This window comes from Pituophis catenifer, unplaced genomic scaffold (genome assembly GCF_029215685.1).
Source record: "Pituophis catenifer annectens isolate HBS135680 unplaced genomic scaffold, rPitCat1.0.hap2 SCAF_2, whole genome shotgun sequence".
NCBI classification, from domain to species: domain Eukaryota; kingdom Metazoa; phylum Chordata; class Lepidosauria; order Squamata; family Colubridae; genus Pituophis; species Pituophis catenifer.
In genome coordinates, this window is record NW_027256882.1 from 41,808,796 (window position 1) to 41,824,347 (window position 15,552).

General features: G+C 44.6%; 1 protein-coding gene across 1 annotated transcript; it reads left to right on the forward strand.

Annotated features, from left to right (window-relative positions):
• The first annotated feature begins 7,372 nt into the window (after positions 1-7,372).
• On the forward strand, positions 7,373-15,016 carry LOC139309425 (zinc finger protein 773-like). Its single transcript, XM_070933491.1, has 6 exons — positions 7,373-7,433; positions 8,028-8,508; positions 9,840-9,966; positions 10,595-10,720; positions 11,515-11,640; positions 12,964-15,016. Exons 2-6 carry the CDS (start codon positions 8,047-8,049, stop codon positions 14,022-14,024), a joined length of 1,902 nt encoding a protein of 633 aa, XP_070789592.1. The 5' UTR covers positions 7,373-7,433; positions 8,028-8,046; the 3' UTR covers positions 14,025-15,016.
• The last annotated feature ends 536 nt before the right edge of the window (positions 15,017-15,552 follow it).

Consider the following 15,552-nt stretch of genomic DNA (forward strand, 5'->3'; position numbering starts at 1 on the left):
AATGTTTAATTGGTTGTAAATGGGTTTATAAATTAAAAACTGGAGTTGATGGAACTGTAACCCATAAAGCACGATTAGTTGCTCAGGGATTATATAAACAGTTGTGAGCCAAGGAACAGATTTTATCAATGGCTGGAAGCACGAGGTGGGAGTCGGAACACGAAAAAGTTAGGCTAAGTAGACCCGGAATGAAATATTATTAGAATGAATACGTTGGTCAAAAATAATTGTACAAGACTAGCACTGTGTAAGTAGTATACACGTTATTTGTCTTTTACTTTGGTTTTTATGGCGGATGAAATGCCAGGACAGTCACACTGTGTTTGATATACTTACATGTAAATAATAAAAATATATTTTAAAAAAAATCTAAGGGGCTGATTTGGACAAAACTCAGCAGCACCTTTTCGTGCGGCTGTTGATAAAAATAGGATTGCCAACGTCCAATGGCTGTTATGGCTCAAGAACAAGAACAAGAATAAGAACAACAAGAACAAGAAGAAGAAGGAATGAAACAATTTGGTGGATGGAGATAAAGTACTTAACGGAGCACCTTTGCTCACTAAAGTACAGGGTGCTATAATTGCAGAGGTGCTTTCAGGATTTCATGTATTCATCAGAGTGACCAAAGCAGCACTGCATCATAAGCTCTGCTTGGTTTTTTGAGATACATGTGACTCCCAACAAAGGGACAGAAGGAAACAGGGCAAACCTTGGGTGGGATCACTGCTAATCATCAGCCTTCGCTTGACATGCACACACCACTGATGCCTCTATGATGGCATGTTGCGCATGCGCAATATGGTGGTTCCCCGAAGTGTCAGCTGAGTTCGGGGGATGAAAGGATGAGCGACGGGAAACCGGGGGAGGCCGTTTTTCCATTCTTCGGCCCCCTGCCCGATATGCTGAGCCTCTGGCAGTTCAAATGAGCCGTCTCCGGCAAGAGACGGCTCTCGGAGACCTGGGACTAGTGAGGAGAGGATTGCATCAGCTGGGCGCCGCTGGGAGGGCGGCGTCAGCCTCTGCAATAGCGCCGTGGCCTTAAAGTTCCATCAGCCGGATCGGCGCTACCCAGACGCGGTTTGCTTTGCTCTCGGCGCTACTGGATTGGGGGGGCTGCTACAGGCACTGCAGCTGCTGTAAGATCGTCAGTCCCCCCTGGAGGATCTGCTGAGGCTAGAACAGCGGTGTCATGGGCAGTATGGAGGCCTTGTCGATGGCGGAGAGTGCCATACTGAAGGTGCTGGGAATGACCCAGACGACCATTCTGCTGGGATTACATCTAATTGCCCTTGAAGGGCATGAGGCCGGGAAGATCTGGGCTGTAATAGCCCTGCGAGGACAGGCTATGACTGCGGGGTGAGTGGAGCTGGAGAAGATCTGGGGGGTGGGAGTTTGCCAGAGGGGAAGTGGAACATCTTGCTCTTCCCTGGGGCCTCCCCCCCCCACTTTTGATGGCCCCCCCGGACTACTGCCTGGCTCGGTTTGGCCCACCCTGCCTTTTCATCTTCAGCTGTTTGTTGGGACCTTTGTCATCTTCCTCCTTATTGATCTGCTATCTGATCCCTGGCTTTTCTCCCATCGTGATGTGTTACATCTCATACTTTTACTCCGTATTACTGCCTTTATTGGACTTGGTGTATTGGACAGAGATATGGAGCCTCAGGCTGAAGAGCCATGAGTCCTGGTGGACTGCTGCTGCATTATGTTCCTAAGAACTAGGAACATCAACTAGCTGGGCTGGCTTGAGCTAAATTTTAAATTGATTTTAAATTGGGTTGTTTTAATTTACGGCCAGAATATCTAATTATTTTAATACTGTTTCTTAAATTTTGTATGCTTTGTTTTTACTTAGGCTGTGCACCGCCCTGAGTCCTATTTGGAGAAGGGCGGTATAGAAATTTAAACAAATAAATAAATAAATAAATAAATAAATAAATAAATAAATAAATAAATAAACTGTTCTATGACTCTGCTGGCGGTTGTTCTCCGCCTAGCCGCCGTGAGAGGACGGTTGCGGCCAGTTCCGTTGGACCTATTCACTGCAGCTGTTCGGACTCCTCCACCGCTGTGAGAGAGTGGTGGTTATACCGGCCTGGTTTACTCCTATCTTGACATTATATCTGCCCCTCTTTTTACCATCTTGGTTCCCTGTCGCTGTCTTACATCCAGCTCTTATGTTTATTCTGGCGTACACTTCAGCGACCTTCCTCACTCTGCAAGATGCTCCCCTCTTGCAGACATGGCCTTCGAATTTATTGAAGGCCTATGTCAAGGACGGGTTTTGGAACCCCGAGTGGTGGCATGCCTTGAAGCATGGTCTGAGGGGCTTTTTAATTAAGGCTTTTAATCAAATTTTAAGGGGACCCGGGAGGCGGGTGGTGACCAAAGGAGATGGGGGGGGGGGGAAATCCACTAAGGTCGGAGCCCAGCACAGGGTAACGGTTTGGAGGGTGCAGGATGAGGGATTGGGGAGGGGATGGAGGGCTATCCTAATGAGGGATGTACCATCAGCACGGTCGATGGAAGGGGCAAATATGACCAGGGGCCATATCATGTGTCGGGGGTGCGCACTCGCTGTTTGAGAGCTATTGCATGCCCCAGTCCCCAAGGCTCCTCTCGGATGCTAGGTGGCACAGATACTCAGGATCTGGGCCTTCGGCTGATGCTATGCAACACCAGGTCCATGGTAAATAAGGGCCCCCCGTGGATAAGGCCTCATCCACGATCTCATACAGGAGGGGGGAGCGGACCTGGCGGGTATTACCGAGACCTGGTTGGGCCTGGGGGGAGGGGTCCCCCTGGTTGAGATGTGCCCACCAGGTTTCAAAGCATTCCACCAGCCGAGGGCCCAGGGGAGGGGAGGGGGGGTGGCGGTCATTATTAAAGAAGGTCTCAGACTGCCGGATGTGAATCCCTCTTTGTGAGATGGGGTCATGGGGTTCAGATGGGCCTGTTGCTTATGTACCTGGCTCCCTGCCACATGGCAACGGCCCTGCCCGAACTACATGACATGATAGCCACGGTGGCAGATGATACACCCAGTCATATGGTCATGGGTGATTTCAACTTGCCGTCCGTTGGTGAAATGTCTGAGATGGCTCGGGAGTTCATGGCTTCCATGACGGCCATGGACCTGACCCAGTTAGTTCATGGCCCAACCCACGGGAGAGGGGTCACACTCTGGACTTGATTTTTGTCTCTGGCCAGTGGTTGAGTGGTCTTGTTATAAGGGATATAGACATGGAACCCTTGTCATGGTCAGATCACTCGCTCCTTCGCCTGGACCTTCGAACCGCCATACCCTGCCGCAGGGAGGCAGAGCCAATAAGATGGGTCCGCCCCAGGTGCCTGATGGATCCTGATAGGTTCCAAATGGAGCTTGGGCCACTTCCTGAGGATCTGGCGCATTACTCGGCCGAGGACCTGGTGGCCACCTGGGACCAGGCGGCTGGTGGGGCCTTGGATCGAGTTGTGTCTTTGCAGCCTCTGACCTGGTGTCAATCCCTCACGGCTCCTTGGTTCACTGAGGAGCTGAGGGAGATGAAACGCCAGAAAATATGCCTAGAGAGCGGTTGGAGGGCCAATCTTGCTGAATCTGATCGAACACTGGTAAGGTCGCATATTAAGACCTACCTAGTGGCGATAAAGGCGGCAAAGTTTAATTACTTTTCTGCTCTTATTGTGTCATCAGAGAATCGTCCGACCGTCCTGTTTAGGGTGACCCACTCCCTCCTCCACCCGGGAGCATGGGAGGACCCCCTGGAGGGCAGGGCTGAGGATTTCAGACAATACCTGTATGACAAAATCACTCAGATCCGGGGGGATTTGGACTCTGACTGGATAGATTCAGGCAGGGTGATGAGGAACAGTCCTGAGAACGTTATCTGGGAAGAGTTTGACTCTGTGACTCCTGATGACATGGACAGGATTCTGGGGAGACTTAGTGCAGCCACATGTTTACTGGACCCGTGTTCCTCCTGGTTAGTACTGGCTTCCCGGGAGGTTACACGAGGCTGGCTCCAGGGAATTATCAATGCTTCGTTGAGTGAGGGTTACTTCCCCACTGCCTTGAAAGAGGCAGTGGTAAGGCCTCTCCTCTAGAAGCCTTCCCTGGACCCGGCAGTATTAGCCAACTACCGTCCTGTCTCCAACCTTCGCTTTGTGGCGAAAGTTGTTGAGAGTGTGGTTGCGCGACAGTTTCCACAATTCCTGGAGGAAACGTCTTATCTAGATCTGTTCCAGTCGGGTTTCAGGCCTGGGCACAGCACGGAAACGGCATTTGTCACATTGGTAGATGATCTCTGGAGGGCGCGGGACAAGGGTTGCTCCTCTGTCCTAGCCCTGTTAGATCTCTCAGTGGCTTTTGATACCATCGACCATGGTACCATGCTGCACCGGTTGGAGGAGTTGGGGATGGGGGTCACCGTGTTACGGTGGTTCTCCTCCTTTCTCTCAGACCGGTCGCAGTTCGTGTTGGCAGGGGGGCAGAGGTCGACCTCAAGGCCTCTCATTTGTGGAGTGCTTCAGGGGTCGGTCCTCTCGCCCCTTCTGTTCAACATTTATGTGAAGCTGCTGGGTGAGATCATCTGTGGCTTTTGGGTGAAGTACCATCAGTACGCTGATGACACCCAGCTGTACATCTCCAGCCCAGGCCACCCCAACGATGCCCTTGAAGTGATGTCCCAGTGCTTGGAGGCTGTGCGGATCTGGATGGGGAGGAACAGGCTCAAGCTCAACCCTTCCAAGACTGAGTGGCTGTGGTTCCCGGCATCCTGATATAGTCAGTTGACTCCATCACTGACTATCGGGGGCAAGTCTTTGGCCCCCGCGGAGAGGGCGCGCAATCTGGGAGTCCTCCTAGATATGCAGCTGTCCTTGGAGGAACATCTGATGGCTGTAGCCAGGGGGACCTTCTGTCAGGTTCACCTGATTCGCCAGTTGCGGCCCTTTCTTGATCGGGATTCCCTGTGCACAGTCACTCACGCCCTCGTCACCTCGTGCCTGGACTACTGCAACGCTCTCTACATGGGGCTCCCCTTGAAGAGCACCCGGAGGCTCCAACTGGTCCAGAATGCGGCTGTGCAGGTAATCACGGGAGCCACCTGGCACTCCCACATAACACTGCTCCTGCGTGAGCTGCACTGGCTCCCGGTGGTCTTCCGAGTGCGCTTCAAGGTGTTGGTTACCACCTTTAAAGTGCTCCATGGCATAGGACCTAGTTATCTTTGAGACCGCCTGCTGCTACCGATGACCTCCCACTGACCTGTGCGCTCCCACAGAGAGGGCCTCCTTGGGGTGCCATCAGCCAAACAATGTAGGCTGGTGACTCCCAGGGGGAGGGCCTTTTCTGTGGGGGCACCTACCCACTGGAATCAGCTGCCCCCAGAGATAAGGAGAATCCAAGACCTCTGTGTCTTCCGCCGTGCCCTTAAAACTTTCTTTTTTCAGCAAGCCGGGCTGGCTTAATAAATTTTTTAATTTTTTTTAATTGGTTTGTTATTTTAAATTGGGGCCAAATTAATATATATCTTTTTAATTGTTTTTAATGTTTGTATTGTATATTTTTATCTGGCTGTACACCGCCCCGAGTCTCTCGGGAGAAGGTGCGGTATACAAATTCGAAATAAATAAATAAATAAATAAATAAATAAATAAATAAATTGAGAGCGTGGGAGAGAAATATCGGGCATAGTTTGAACTTTAACGAATGGGAAGAGGCGTGGAATAAAAATTATAAATTAACTAGAGCAGCCACGTACAAGGAAAATCATTATAAAATGTTTCATAGGTGGCATTTAGCACCTGCAAGATTAGCACAGATGTTCCCCAATGTACACCCAAATTGTTGGAAATGCGGTCATGGTCAGGGCACCTTCTTTCATATGTGGTGGACATGCCCAGAAGCAAAAAGATACTGGAGCAAAATTCGGAGATGGTTGAAAGACATACTCAAAGAAGAAATTGATTTGAATCCAGAAATATTTCTCCTGGGAATGGTAAAGAAAGGGCATGGAAAGGAAAAGGTCCACCTCCTAATACACATAACTACAGCTGCCAGACTGGCGTACGCTCAATACTGGAAAAAGAAAGACCTACCACCAGACGACCTTATAATTAGCAAAATATTAGAGTGTGCAGAGATAAGTAAATTAACCCACGAGATAAGTGATGATGAAAATTCAGATTATGATACGGTGTGGGGAAGATGGTACGAATGGATAAATGATAGAATCAAGGAAGGAGTTAAAGGTGCAGAAATTAATTAGAAATGTATAGTATAAATGACACCAGATATTTTTTCATGTATATATGTACAAACACTGCGAATCCGATGTCAAACAAAATTGTTATTATATTTTATCTGTCTTAAAAAAAATCAATAAAGTGTATATAAAAAAAAAATTCGAAATAAATAAATAAATAAATAAATTTTTCAGTCTTAGTCAAACTCTCCGATGTGTGGACTTCAACTCGCAGAATTCTTAAAGTTGCCAAGGTTGAGAAACGCTGCTCTGAAAAATGTTTTATAGGTGGCATTTAACACCAGAGAGATTGGCTAAAATGTATACAAATATGAAACTGGAGTGCTGGAAGTGCAAGCCCAAGGATGGAACATTTTATCACATGTGGTGGCAATGCCCCAAAGCAAAAAAATATTAGGAACAGATAAGGAGATGGAGAACAAATTGAATTCAAAGCTGAACTATTTTTATTAGGAATGATTAACCGAAAGATCAAGAAGCAACTCCAATACATTATTTTACACATAATAACTGCAGCGAGAATTGTCTACGGCTCAATGTTGGAAACTAGATAATACACCAGCCAATGAGATGATTACATACAAGATACTAGAATGTGCTGAGATGCATAGGCTCACGTTAGAAATGAAAGGCAAGGAAGAAGCAGAATTTTATGAGGTGTGGGATAAGTGGTTAGAACAGAGAAACAAAAATATATAGGAATAAATGTAAAATACCTGTAAGAGACACATGACACAGTACTGTTAAAAATGTTTGTTATGTAAATTGAAAATAAAAAATTAAAATTAAAGAGAGACAGAGAAACGCTGCTCTGTGCCAAGGAGATAAAAACCCTTGCCCACCGAAGCAGGACGGGTGGCAAAACTAGGAAACACGTTCGGTTTCTTTGCCCACGAGAGGGCTCTCTGGTCTTTCTTTGCTAGAACCGAAGTACCCGCTAGTTTTTCCTCTTAGCTGCGAACAGCATATGCAAGAGTCCCGTTTTGTTTTCCGGGTTATTGGGAAGTTTCTGTGATTGCTCCGCTTACACGGCTGTCTTATTTCGATGCAAGGACGTCTAAAAGCAGAGACCTCTTCCTCCTTTTTGGCCTTAACCCTAAAGGAAGAATTTTTTCCCTTTGATATTCAGCTTAAAAAAATCTTCTTGACGCGGCTGAATCTGAGCAGGTAGAAAGCTGGTGTGTGTATGTGTGTGTGTGTGTGTGTATGTTGTGCCCGGGTGCCCATCCTTCCGTCCGTCCGCCCACCCGCCTGCAGATCCAGCTTTGTGGGTGTATTGTGCAGCCCCTCCTGGAGTCTCTTCTCAGCAGCAGAGAAATCGGCCGGGTTGCAGGTCAGTTAGAAAACAGGGGGCGGAAAGAGGATTTGAGATGGAGGGATTGACAAGCACAACGCCCGGGGTTCTCTTTTGAGCCCTGGGCTTTGCTGACCAGCTTTTTTCTCCAACCTGGAAAGGAGGAACTGGATGAAGATTTATTTTTTATTATAGAGGGGGGAGGATTCTGCAATGCAAAATCGGTTTCTTTCTCTCTGGGGGGAACATTTTTATAGGCAGGGGAATACTCCAGGCAGCATCTGATAGCAAGCAACCTGACCCTCTTAATAACAGGGAGAATAAGGTAGTAGAACTAGAAGCAAATTGTGGTGACATTTCTCTTTGGAGAGGGCAGAATGAGCCAAAACAGCAAGTGTGTGACTGTTTCTATCAATTATGAAATGTTTTACATGATTTGTGTCTTGCTTGTTTTCTCCTATAACTAGTTGCAAAATTTCCTTTGAGATGGACCCCCAGACACTTCAGCTTTCCCAAGTCCCGGTAGAGGAAGCAATTTCTTGGGATCCACTGGGCGACTGGTGTAGAAGAAGATCCGTTTGGTCTGTCTCCAAGAAAGATCCAGAAGCCCATCGCTTTAGGAAAGAGGAACCAATTGGCATCCCTGAGGAGGTCAAGGTGGACTTGGATGCCCTACTCAAAGACATTGAGGAGCACAACAGGCAGAGGTTTCGTTCTGATGCTCTTCCTTTGGGAGAACGTCCCTGGCAGACTCTGTTCCAGCTGGGAGAGGCCGCTCAGAGATGGCTAAGACCACAGGATCGCACTAAAGGACAGATTGTGGATGTGGTCATCTTGGAGCAGTTTCTGCATGTGCTTCCTTTGGGAATGCAGGCTTGGGTGAGAGCCAGGAAGCCAAGTACCAGCCAGGAGGCAGCTCAGCTGGCTGAAGTTTACCTGGAGCAAAAGGTAAATTCTTTCTAATAAGAAAGGGACACACACACACACAGAGACAGATTCTTGGTCTAATGCTAGGACTTTTGCTGTTCCTCTGACCACAAGCACTAACTAAGTAAGAAGGGGCCTTGGGCAGGTTGGCTTCTGAATTTGTCCTGCAATAGGTTATAAAAGGAGTTGGCAGTAGAATGAGGGAAAGCTAAAACTTCATCTCCTTTAATAACAATTCCCAGCTTTCTAGGAAAGCCTGTTCTTACTTGGAGAGCTACAGATCTAAAATATACCCCAATATCTGGGTTCATACCTTGCTAATTACAAATCCTGGGTTGGTACCTCAGGTTCACGTAATGTCTTATAGTTATATTGTAATTTAATCCAATGGTCTGGTTAACATAATAAATCAGTGGCTGGTTTTCTACAGCTTGCTGAACCACGAATCACAACAACAAATGAAAACTGAGTTGGATCCCAGTCGTAGGACTGTGGTTAAATTTCTAATCTTTGTCCTGCTACTTTTTAGGGGAGACCTTGCTTCAATATTATGCTTAAATATCAACTACCAAAGAGCTTTATATAAACTTAGATAAGGAATTACAAATTCAAGATGCAGCACATATTATTGAATATTTTTGCTAAATGGCATGGTTACCAGTCATCAGAATAGTAGACAGAGAAACTAAATGTTGGAAATGCCATCAAATACCAAGATCTTATTATCATTAGTGGTGGACATGTTTGGAATCTTAATTCTATTGGAACAGAATTAAGATTTGGTTAGAGGAAATAACCGAACAACATATTGATTTAAAACTGGAGCTGTTCCTACTGGGTATCCTACCAGAGAAAATTAGTAAAGAAAATGTATTTTTGATTATTCATATAATAACTGTAGCGAGGATAGTATTTACACAAAGATGGAAAGTAAAGAAAATCCCGTTGGAAGGGGAAGTAATTAAAAAAATTTTAGACTGTTCAGAAATGAAGAGATTAACCTTGATTAAAGAGAGGGAATATACGGAATATTTTAAGATATGGAGGAAATTTTATAATTGGTTAGAAAAGAGAAATAAAGATTTTGATAACGAAATAGGAGAATATTATATTAAATGTATTATACTTGGGGGGAAATATTGTAATAGAGAAATGGAAATTATAAGGGAAGAAATGAAGATAGGAGGAGTAATCAAAAAGAAGAAGTTACTGAAGAAACACCGAGATGACACATGGAATACATTGATGTATTATGTATTTGTTTGTGTAAAAAATTTTTTAAAAAATTTACAAAAAAAAAAAAAACAGTAGACAGAAAAGCATTAATTTATTCCATTTCCTTCCTCTTATAGTGTCCTATGGCATTCCAGGATGTGGCTATATATTTCACCCAAGATGAATGGGACCTTCTAAACGAGGAGCAAAGAATATTGTATTACACCGTCATGCGAGAAAATTCTGAGAACATAACCTCTTTAGGTAAGGTTTCCATTCCTGTAAGATCATGGAATCCTTTCTGAAGCTGTCAACTCCATTTTGTTTATATAATAGTCCTTGTGAGTTTTTATTATTTATTTATTAAGCCAATCTAATAGCCTGGGAGCAAATTACATTTTATTTGGGAATCTTTTATTTTATCTCTAAAGCAGACCTTTGTGTTAGATTGGACTGAGCAAGGTTCCCCGAGGTTTCCATGGCTTTTAGGGTGAACTTTAACCTGATTTTCCCTAAATCTAGCCCAGCATTTCAACTACACTACATTAGTAGACAATTCTAAGCTATTTGGTTTCTTGGTATTCTCTGAGCTTGGTTGTTCTCCCACAAATAACTCAGGTAACCTAGAGGTTCAGTATCATTTTGCACAATGCAGGAAGCAGTACCAAAGAAACAATTAAGAAAGGAACAATGTTCTCATCAGGGCACTATCAAAAAAGAAATTAGATTCCAACTTGTCATCTATCTACCTTTATGAGGTATACCTATATTGGAATTTTGAGCTAGCTAACTTACCCAGCCTGTCCCTGGATAAGACACATTGTGTTAGTTAGCTATAAAGAAAATCAATAATCTTCCTTTTATTTTGTTGTGTTTCTTTCCCTTCCTCTAGAGCTTTTGATTTCGAAACCAGATCAGTCTCTCCAATCTGACTGGGACGAAGAGGCACAGAGGGCCTTCAAAGGGAAAGACTCTATTGTTGAAGGAGTTGTGAACTGGGAGGACATAACTGTGGTCGGTGAGAAAGTCTTTCTGTAACAAAAGAATCCACCTATTTTAAGTCTTATTGGGCTAACATATGTTACTTTTTTTCCAAAGTCAAGCACTTTGAATCACCTGTCTCACATCCAGACACACAGCAGTTGGATGAGACAACATTGATCAGAATGTCCTTTAGTACATAGTTTAGCTCCTATGTTGGTGGCTTTTCCCACCATTAACTTAACTGTTGCCCAGCTGATTTCATTACTTCCCTCTGTCAGGGACCTGGGTTGGCTGTACAAAATCAGAGACGTGTTTCCAAGGGCTCAACATTAACCACTGAACCATTCCCATGGATGCCCTCAGCAGAATCGGGGGTGGGGGGGTGGGGGGGTGTCCATTCTGATTCAGTAGTCTTCTTTGCCCATTTTAATTGGCCCATTACAGCTGCCGTAACACTAAGTCCCAGTAAATCTTAACTCCACCCAATAAGGTAGTCTCTTGGTGTCCACAAACCACAAAAAGTTGCACACACACTTGGACACCTCACCAAAACTGTGACTTAGGTGCATCTGGTAATCAGTAGAAAAGATTTCAGAGAGCCCCATTGAGAGTATAGTGGCCACCAAAACATCCCAGGAGGACTTGAGTGTTCCCCTAAATAAACCCTAGCCAGTTCCAGCATGGCAATATGTTGAATTAAAGCCTGAGAAAAACTGGTCTCCAGTCAAGGTAAAGACTGAATGACTTTTAGACATCTAGTACTAGTCTTTTTTTTTCCCTGCATTGTTTCCAATATTTCCTCTGGCTTCACTTTTTTCTTTATTTTAGAATTGCCACCCCAATATCCATATGACTGCCTGCATAACGGTGAACCTGATGTGATCTTCCAGATCGGAAGAGATGGGATGATTCAGGAGTCTGAGGAAAGGAGTAATCTGAGGCATTCTTCTCCAGGTAAACTGTTAGGATTAGAGTTTGGGGGGGGTTTTTTGAAGCCACCTGGGAAGGTGAGGATGGGAAGAAAGAAGAGGAGAGATGATTCTGTAAGACAGATCCAGGTTCCTTTTGAATGAGTAAAACATAAACCTTCGGGAACCAAACATTCTAAACAATGAAGAACTTTGTTTTCCTGCAGGCCGGGCCTATCTGGCATTCCTGGGGGGCGGTGTGTGTGTGTTAGCCCAGCAGTTTTCCAGTGTTCTTCAAAACATTCCAGTGCCACAGCAGTTCATTTTTCCAATTTATTTTCCATCCTTGTTATTACTTCTGTATCTAGAATGTCAGAGGAAGTAAGGTCTTTAGTACTCTGTTAGTATATCAAATTGTGAGGAAGGTACTTTTATTTTTGATAGTTCCCTTCATGGCTTGGGACCAGGTTTTCTGAGGGACCATCTTTTGCCAGTCACATCCACCCAACCAACTAGAGTGGGGAGGCAAGGTCCTGTCCCCTAAGGAGGTACATCTGGTGGGACCCAGAAGAAGGGCCTTCTCCGTGGTGGCTCCCTTCCTCTGGAACATTATCCCTCCAGAAAGTAGACCAGACCCCACTCTGATGCTTTAGTAAGACCCTGGCCAGCATGCTTGGGGAATTCAGAGTGGGATGGAGCCCATTAAATGGCTTAGTATGTGTGGTTGCTGAGGGGGAGTGTATTTTATTATTTTTATTATTGTTAATTCTTCTACATTGTGTTTTTATTTTCTGTAAGCTGCCTAGAGTCGCTGTAAGTAAGTAGGCAGCTACATAATTTTTCCAAAATAAATAAATAAATGAAAAGGGGTACTAAAAACAGGTGAAGAGAGAATGGTGGTATAACTGAATTAGCCAAGCATTTCAGGCCAAATATTTAAAAACCTGACTGTGGGCCACTGCAAGCTGTTGTAAATGTGAGCCAGTTGCCAAGCAGCCAAAATATAATCATATGACTGTGGTGTAGTGGGGTATTTGTGTGCGTGCATCAGTTGTGATTACGAGGATAGGCCATTATTACCTTTCTTGAAGTCTGTCATAAATTTGAATTGTCATTTAGTGACTGGTCATAGGTTGAGGACTACTGATAGTGAATTAAATAGCCTAGAAATCAAAATGTCATATGTCAGGCCTGAATCCAAATAATGGTATTTTTTCAATAATTAAGGAATGTGAAGGAATAATTCAAAGTTTGTTATTGAAACAGAGTCCGTATTTTTGCCCTTTTTTTGCTTTGCTCACCCACCCCCTTATTTACTTCTTTTGCCTCTGTCTTCAAAACTTTGTTTATATCTTTCTTGTTCTTGCAGAAAACCTGACTACCAGGGAGAAAAAACATCAAGAAGAATTTGGAGCAGAACAGCTTCAGGAGCCAACGCAATGGGATGTGTTATTTGATCCCAAAATTTCTGAACCAATGGAGATCAAATCTAGAAGACAGCAAGGGCTATTCCTGGAGCTCATACAAACTTCTAAGGCTGACAAGAAAATGCCCAGCAGTAGCTCCCAAGTAGGTTCTACTGTATCAAAAAGAAACTATCCCTGTTGTGAATGTGGGAGAAGTTTTGATCGCCGTTCCAACTTAATTAAACATCAGCGAATCCACACGGGAGAAAAGCCTTACCCTTGTACTGAATGTGGGAAATGCTTTGACCAGCAGTCCAATCTAAACGTCCATCTAAGAGTTCATACTGGAGAGAAACCATATGGCTGCCCCGATTGCGGCAAAAGGTTTAGTATCAAATCACATTTACATGGACACTATAGAATACACACGGGGGAGAAGCCTTATGAATGCGAAGACTGTGGGAAGAGTTTCCGTGTGAAATCTTCCCTAAATAAGCACCAGCGAACCCATACAGGAACTGCCAAGCTCTCCAAACCACCTGATATCAAATCAGAGGGTCCCCGGGCAATATTGCCAGAAGTGACACGTGTTTATGCAGCTCCCAAATCAGAAAAAATAATTAAAATTATGAGTAGGAAGCCCCCTATAGAAATCACAGTGTCAAACAAGAATTTTTCTTGTTCCGAGTGTGGGAAAGGTTTTGATCGACCCTCACATCTCATCACGCACCAGAGGATCCACACTGGGGAAAAGCCATATCCATGTATTCAGTGTGGGAAACGTTTTCATCAGCAGTCTAACCTTAATGTCCATTTGCGTCTCCATACTGGAGAGAAGCCTTATGGCTGTCCTGAATGCGGCAAAAGATTCAACATCAAATCCCATCTACATGGACATTACAGGATCCACACAGGTGAGAAACCATTCGAGTGTGAAGACTGTGGGAAGAGCTTCCGGGTGAAATCTTGTCTAAATAAGCACCAGCAAGTTCATACAGGAGAAAAGCAATATAAATGTCTCTGAGAAAAAACCTGGAGTTCTAACCTAATTAAACCATCAGGTCATTTTGGAGACCTGTGCTCTAAACTTGGGAAAAAGTAACTTTTGGAACAGACGAGACTTTATCAAACAAGAAAGAATTCACACAAGAGAAAATCCTTCCGTTTTCCTTCCGCAAGAAATAAGCATATGAAAATCTACAGAGTCTTTGTGGGTGCCTAATCTGTGGGGAAATGTTCAGGAAGATAGTTCTAGCAGTGATTGGAAAGGGTTGGATTTGAACACACAACTGAGGCACTGATCATAGCAGCACAAAAACAGGCACTTAGTACATGATCCATAGAAACAGGGGTCTACTATCTAGACAAATGCAGACTATGCAGAGAGGCCTCAGAGACAGTCCAACACGTGGTGTCTAGATACAACACATAGATGCAGGCAGAAACAGCACACTGAATAGCCCAACAAGATAACTGGCATTGTGTGCAGGAATATATGCATAGTGTATGGGCTACAGCACGTCCAGATGGAAGATTCAACATAAAGTCATGGAAAATAATAGGACTAAGATCCTATGGGACTTCCAGATTGAGACAGATAGGCAGGTACTAGCCAATCAACCAGACATCATGGTAATAGACAAGGATAGAAGACAGCAATGGCGATAGATGTATTGGTACCAAATGACACCAATGTGGAAGGAGGAGTATAAGAAATTGGAGAAATTCCAGGGCCTGAAGGAGGATGTAGAGGAGATGTCAAAAGTCGAAGTGGTCCCAGTGGTGGGAGGAGTGCCTGTGGCTGTGACTCCTACGCTGGGATAATAGCTCCAACAGACCTCAGGAACAACACCAGAGCTCTGTTCAAAAGAGTGCAGGGGTTAGGAATAGTTAACCCTCAAACTCCCAGGCCTCCGGTAGAGGACCCAAGATTGAAGAAAACACATATCGCCATAGGGGTGAGAAGGGAATTTTTTAAAATGTACACTATAATTCATACGGTACAAGCTGTAATCATTCGAAATGCAACAATTGAGAAACATTTCCATGGGGTGTTTTTTTGGACGAGGCTATTCAGTGAATTCCCTAAGGAACAAAAGCAAATGTTTCTATGGGGGTCAGAGCAGGGGTGAAATGCAGCAGGTTCTGACAGGTTCTAGCGAACTGGTAGCGGAAATTTTGAGCAGTTCGGAGAACCGGTAGCAGAAATTTTGAGTAGTTCGGAGAACCGGCAAATACCACCTCTGGTGGGGTGGGAATGGAGATTTTGTAATATCCTTCCCCCAGGAGTGGGGAGGGAATGGGGATTTTGCAGTATCCTTCCCCTGGAGTGGGGTGGGAATGGAGATTTTGCAGTATCCTTCCCCTGCCAGGCCCACCAAGCCACACCCACAGAACCGGTAGTAAAAAAAATTGGATTTCACCACTGGGTCAGAGAGAAGCCGTTTGTGTTTGGAACTTAAATGTCTTAAATTTAGAACAAATGGAGAGCCAGTTTGATATCGTGGCTAAGATGCTGGTCTAGAAACCTGGAGACTGAGTTCTAATCCCTC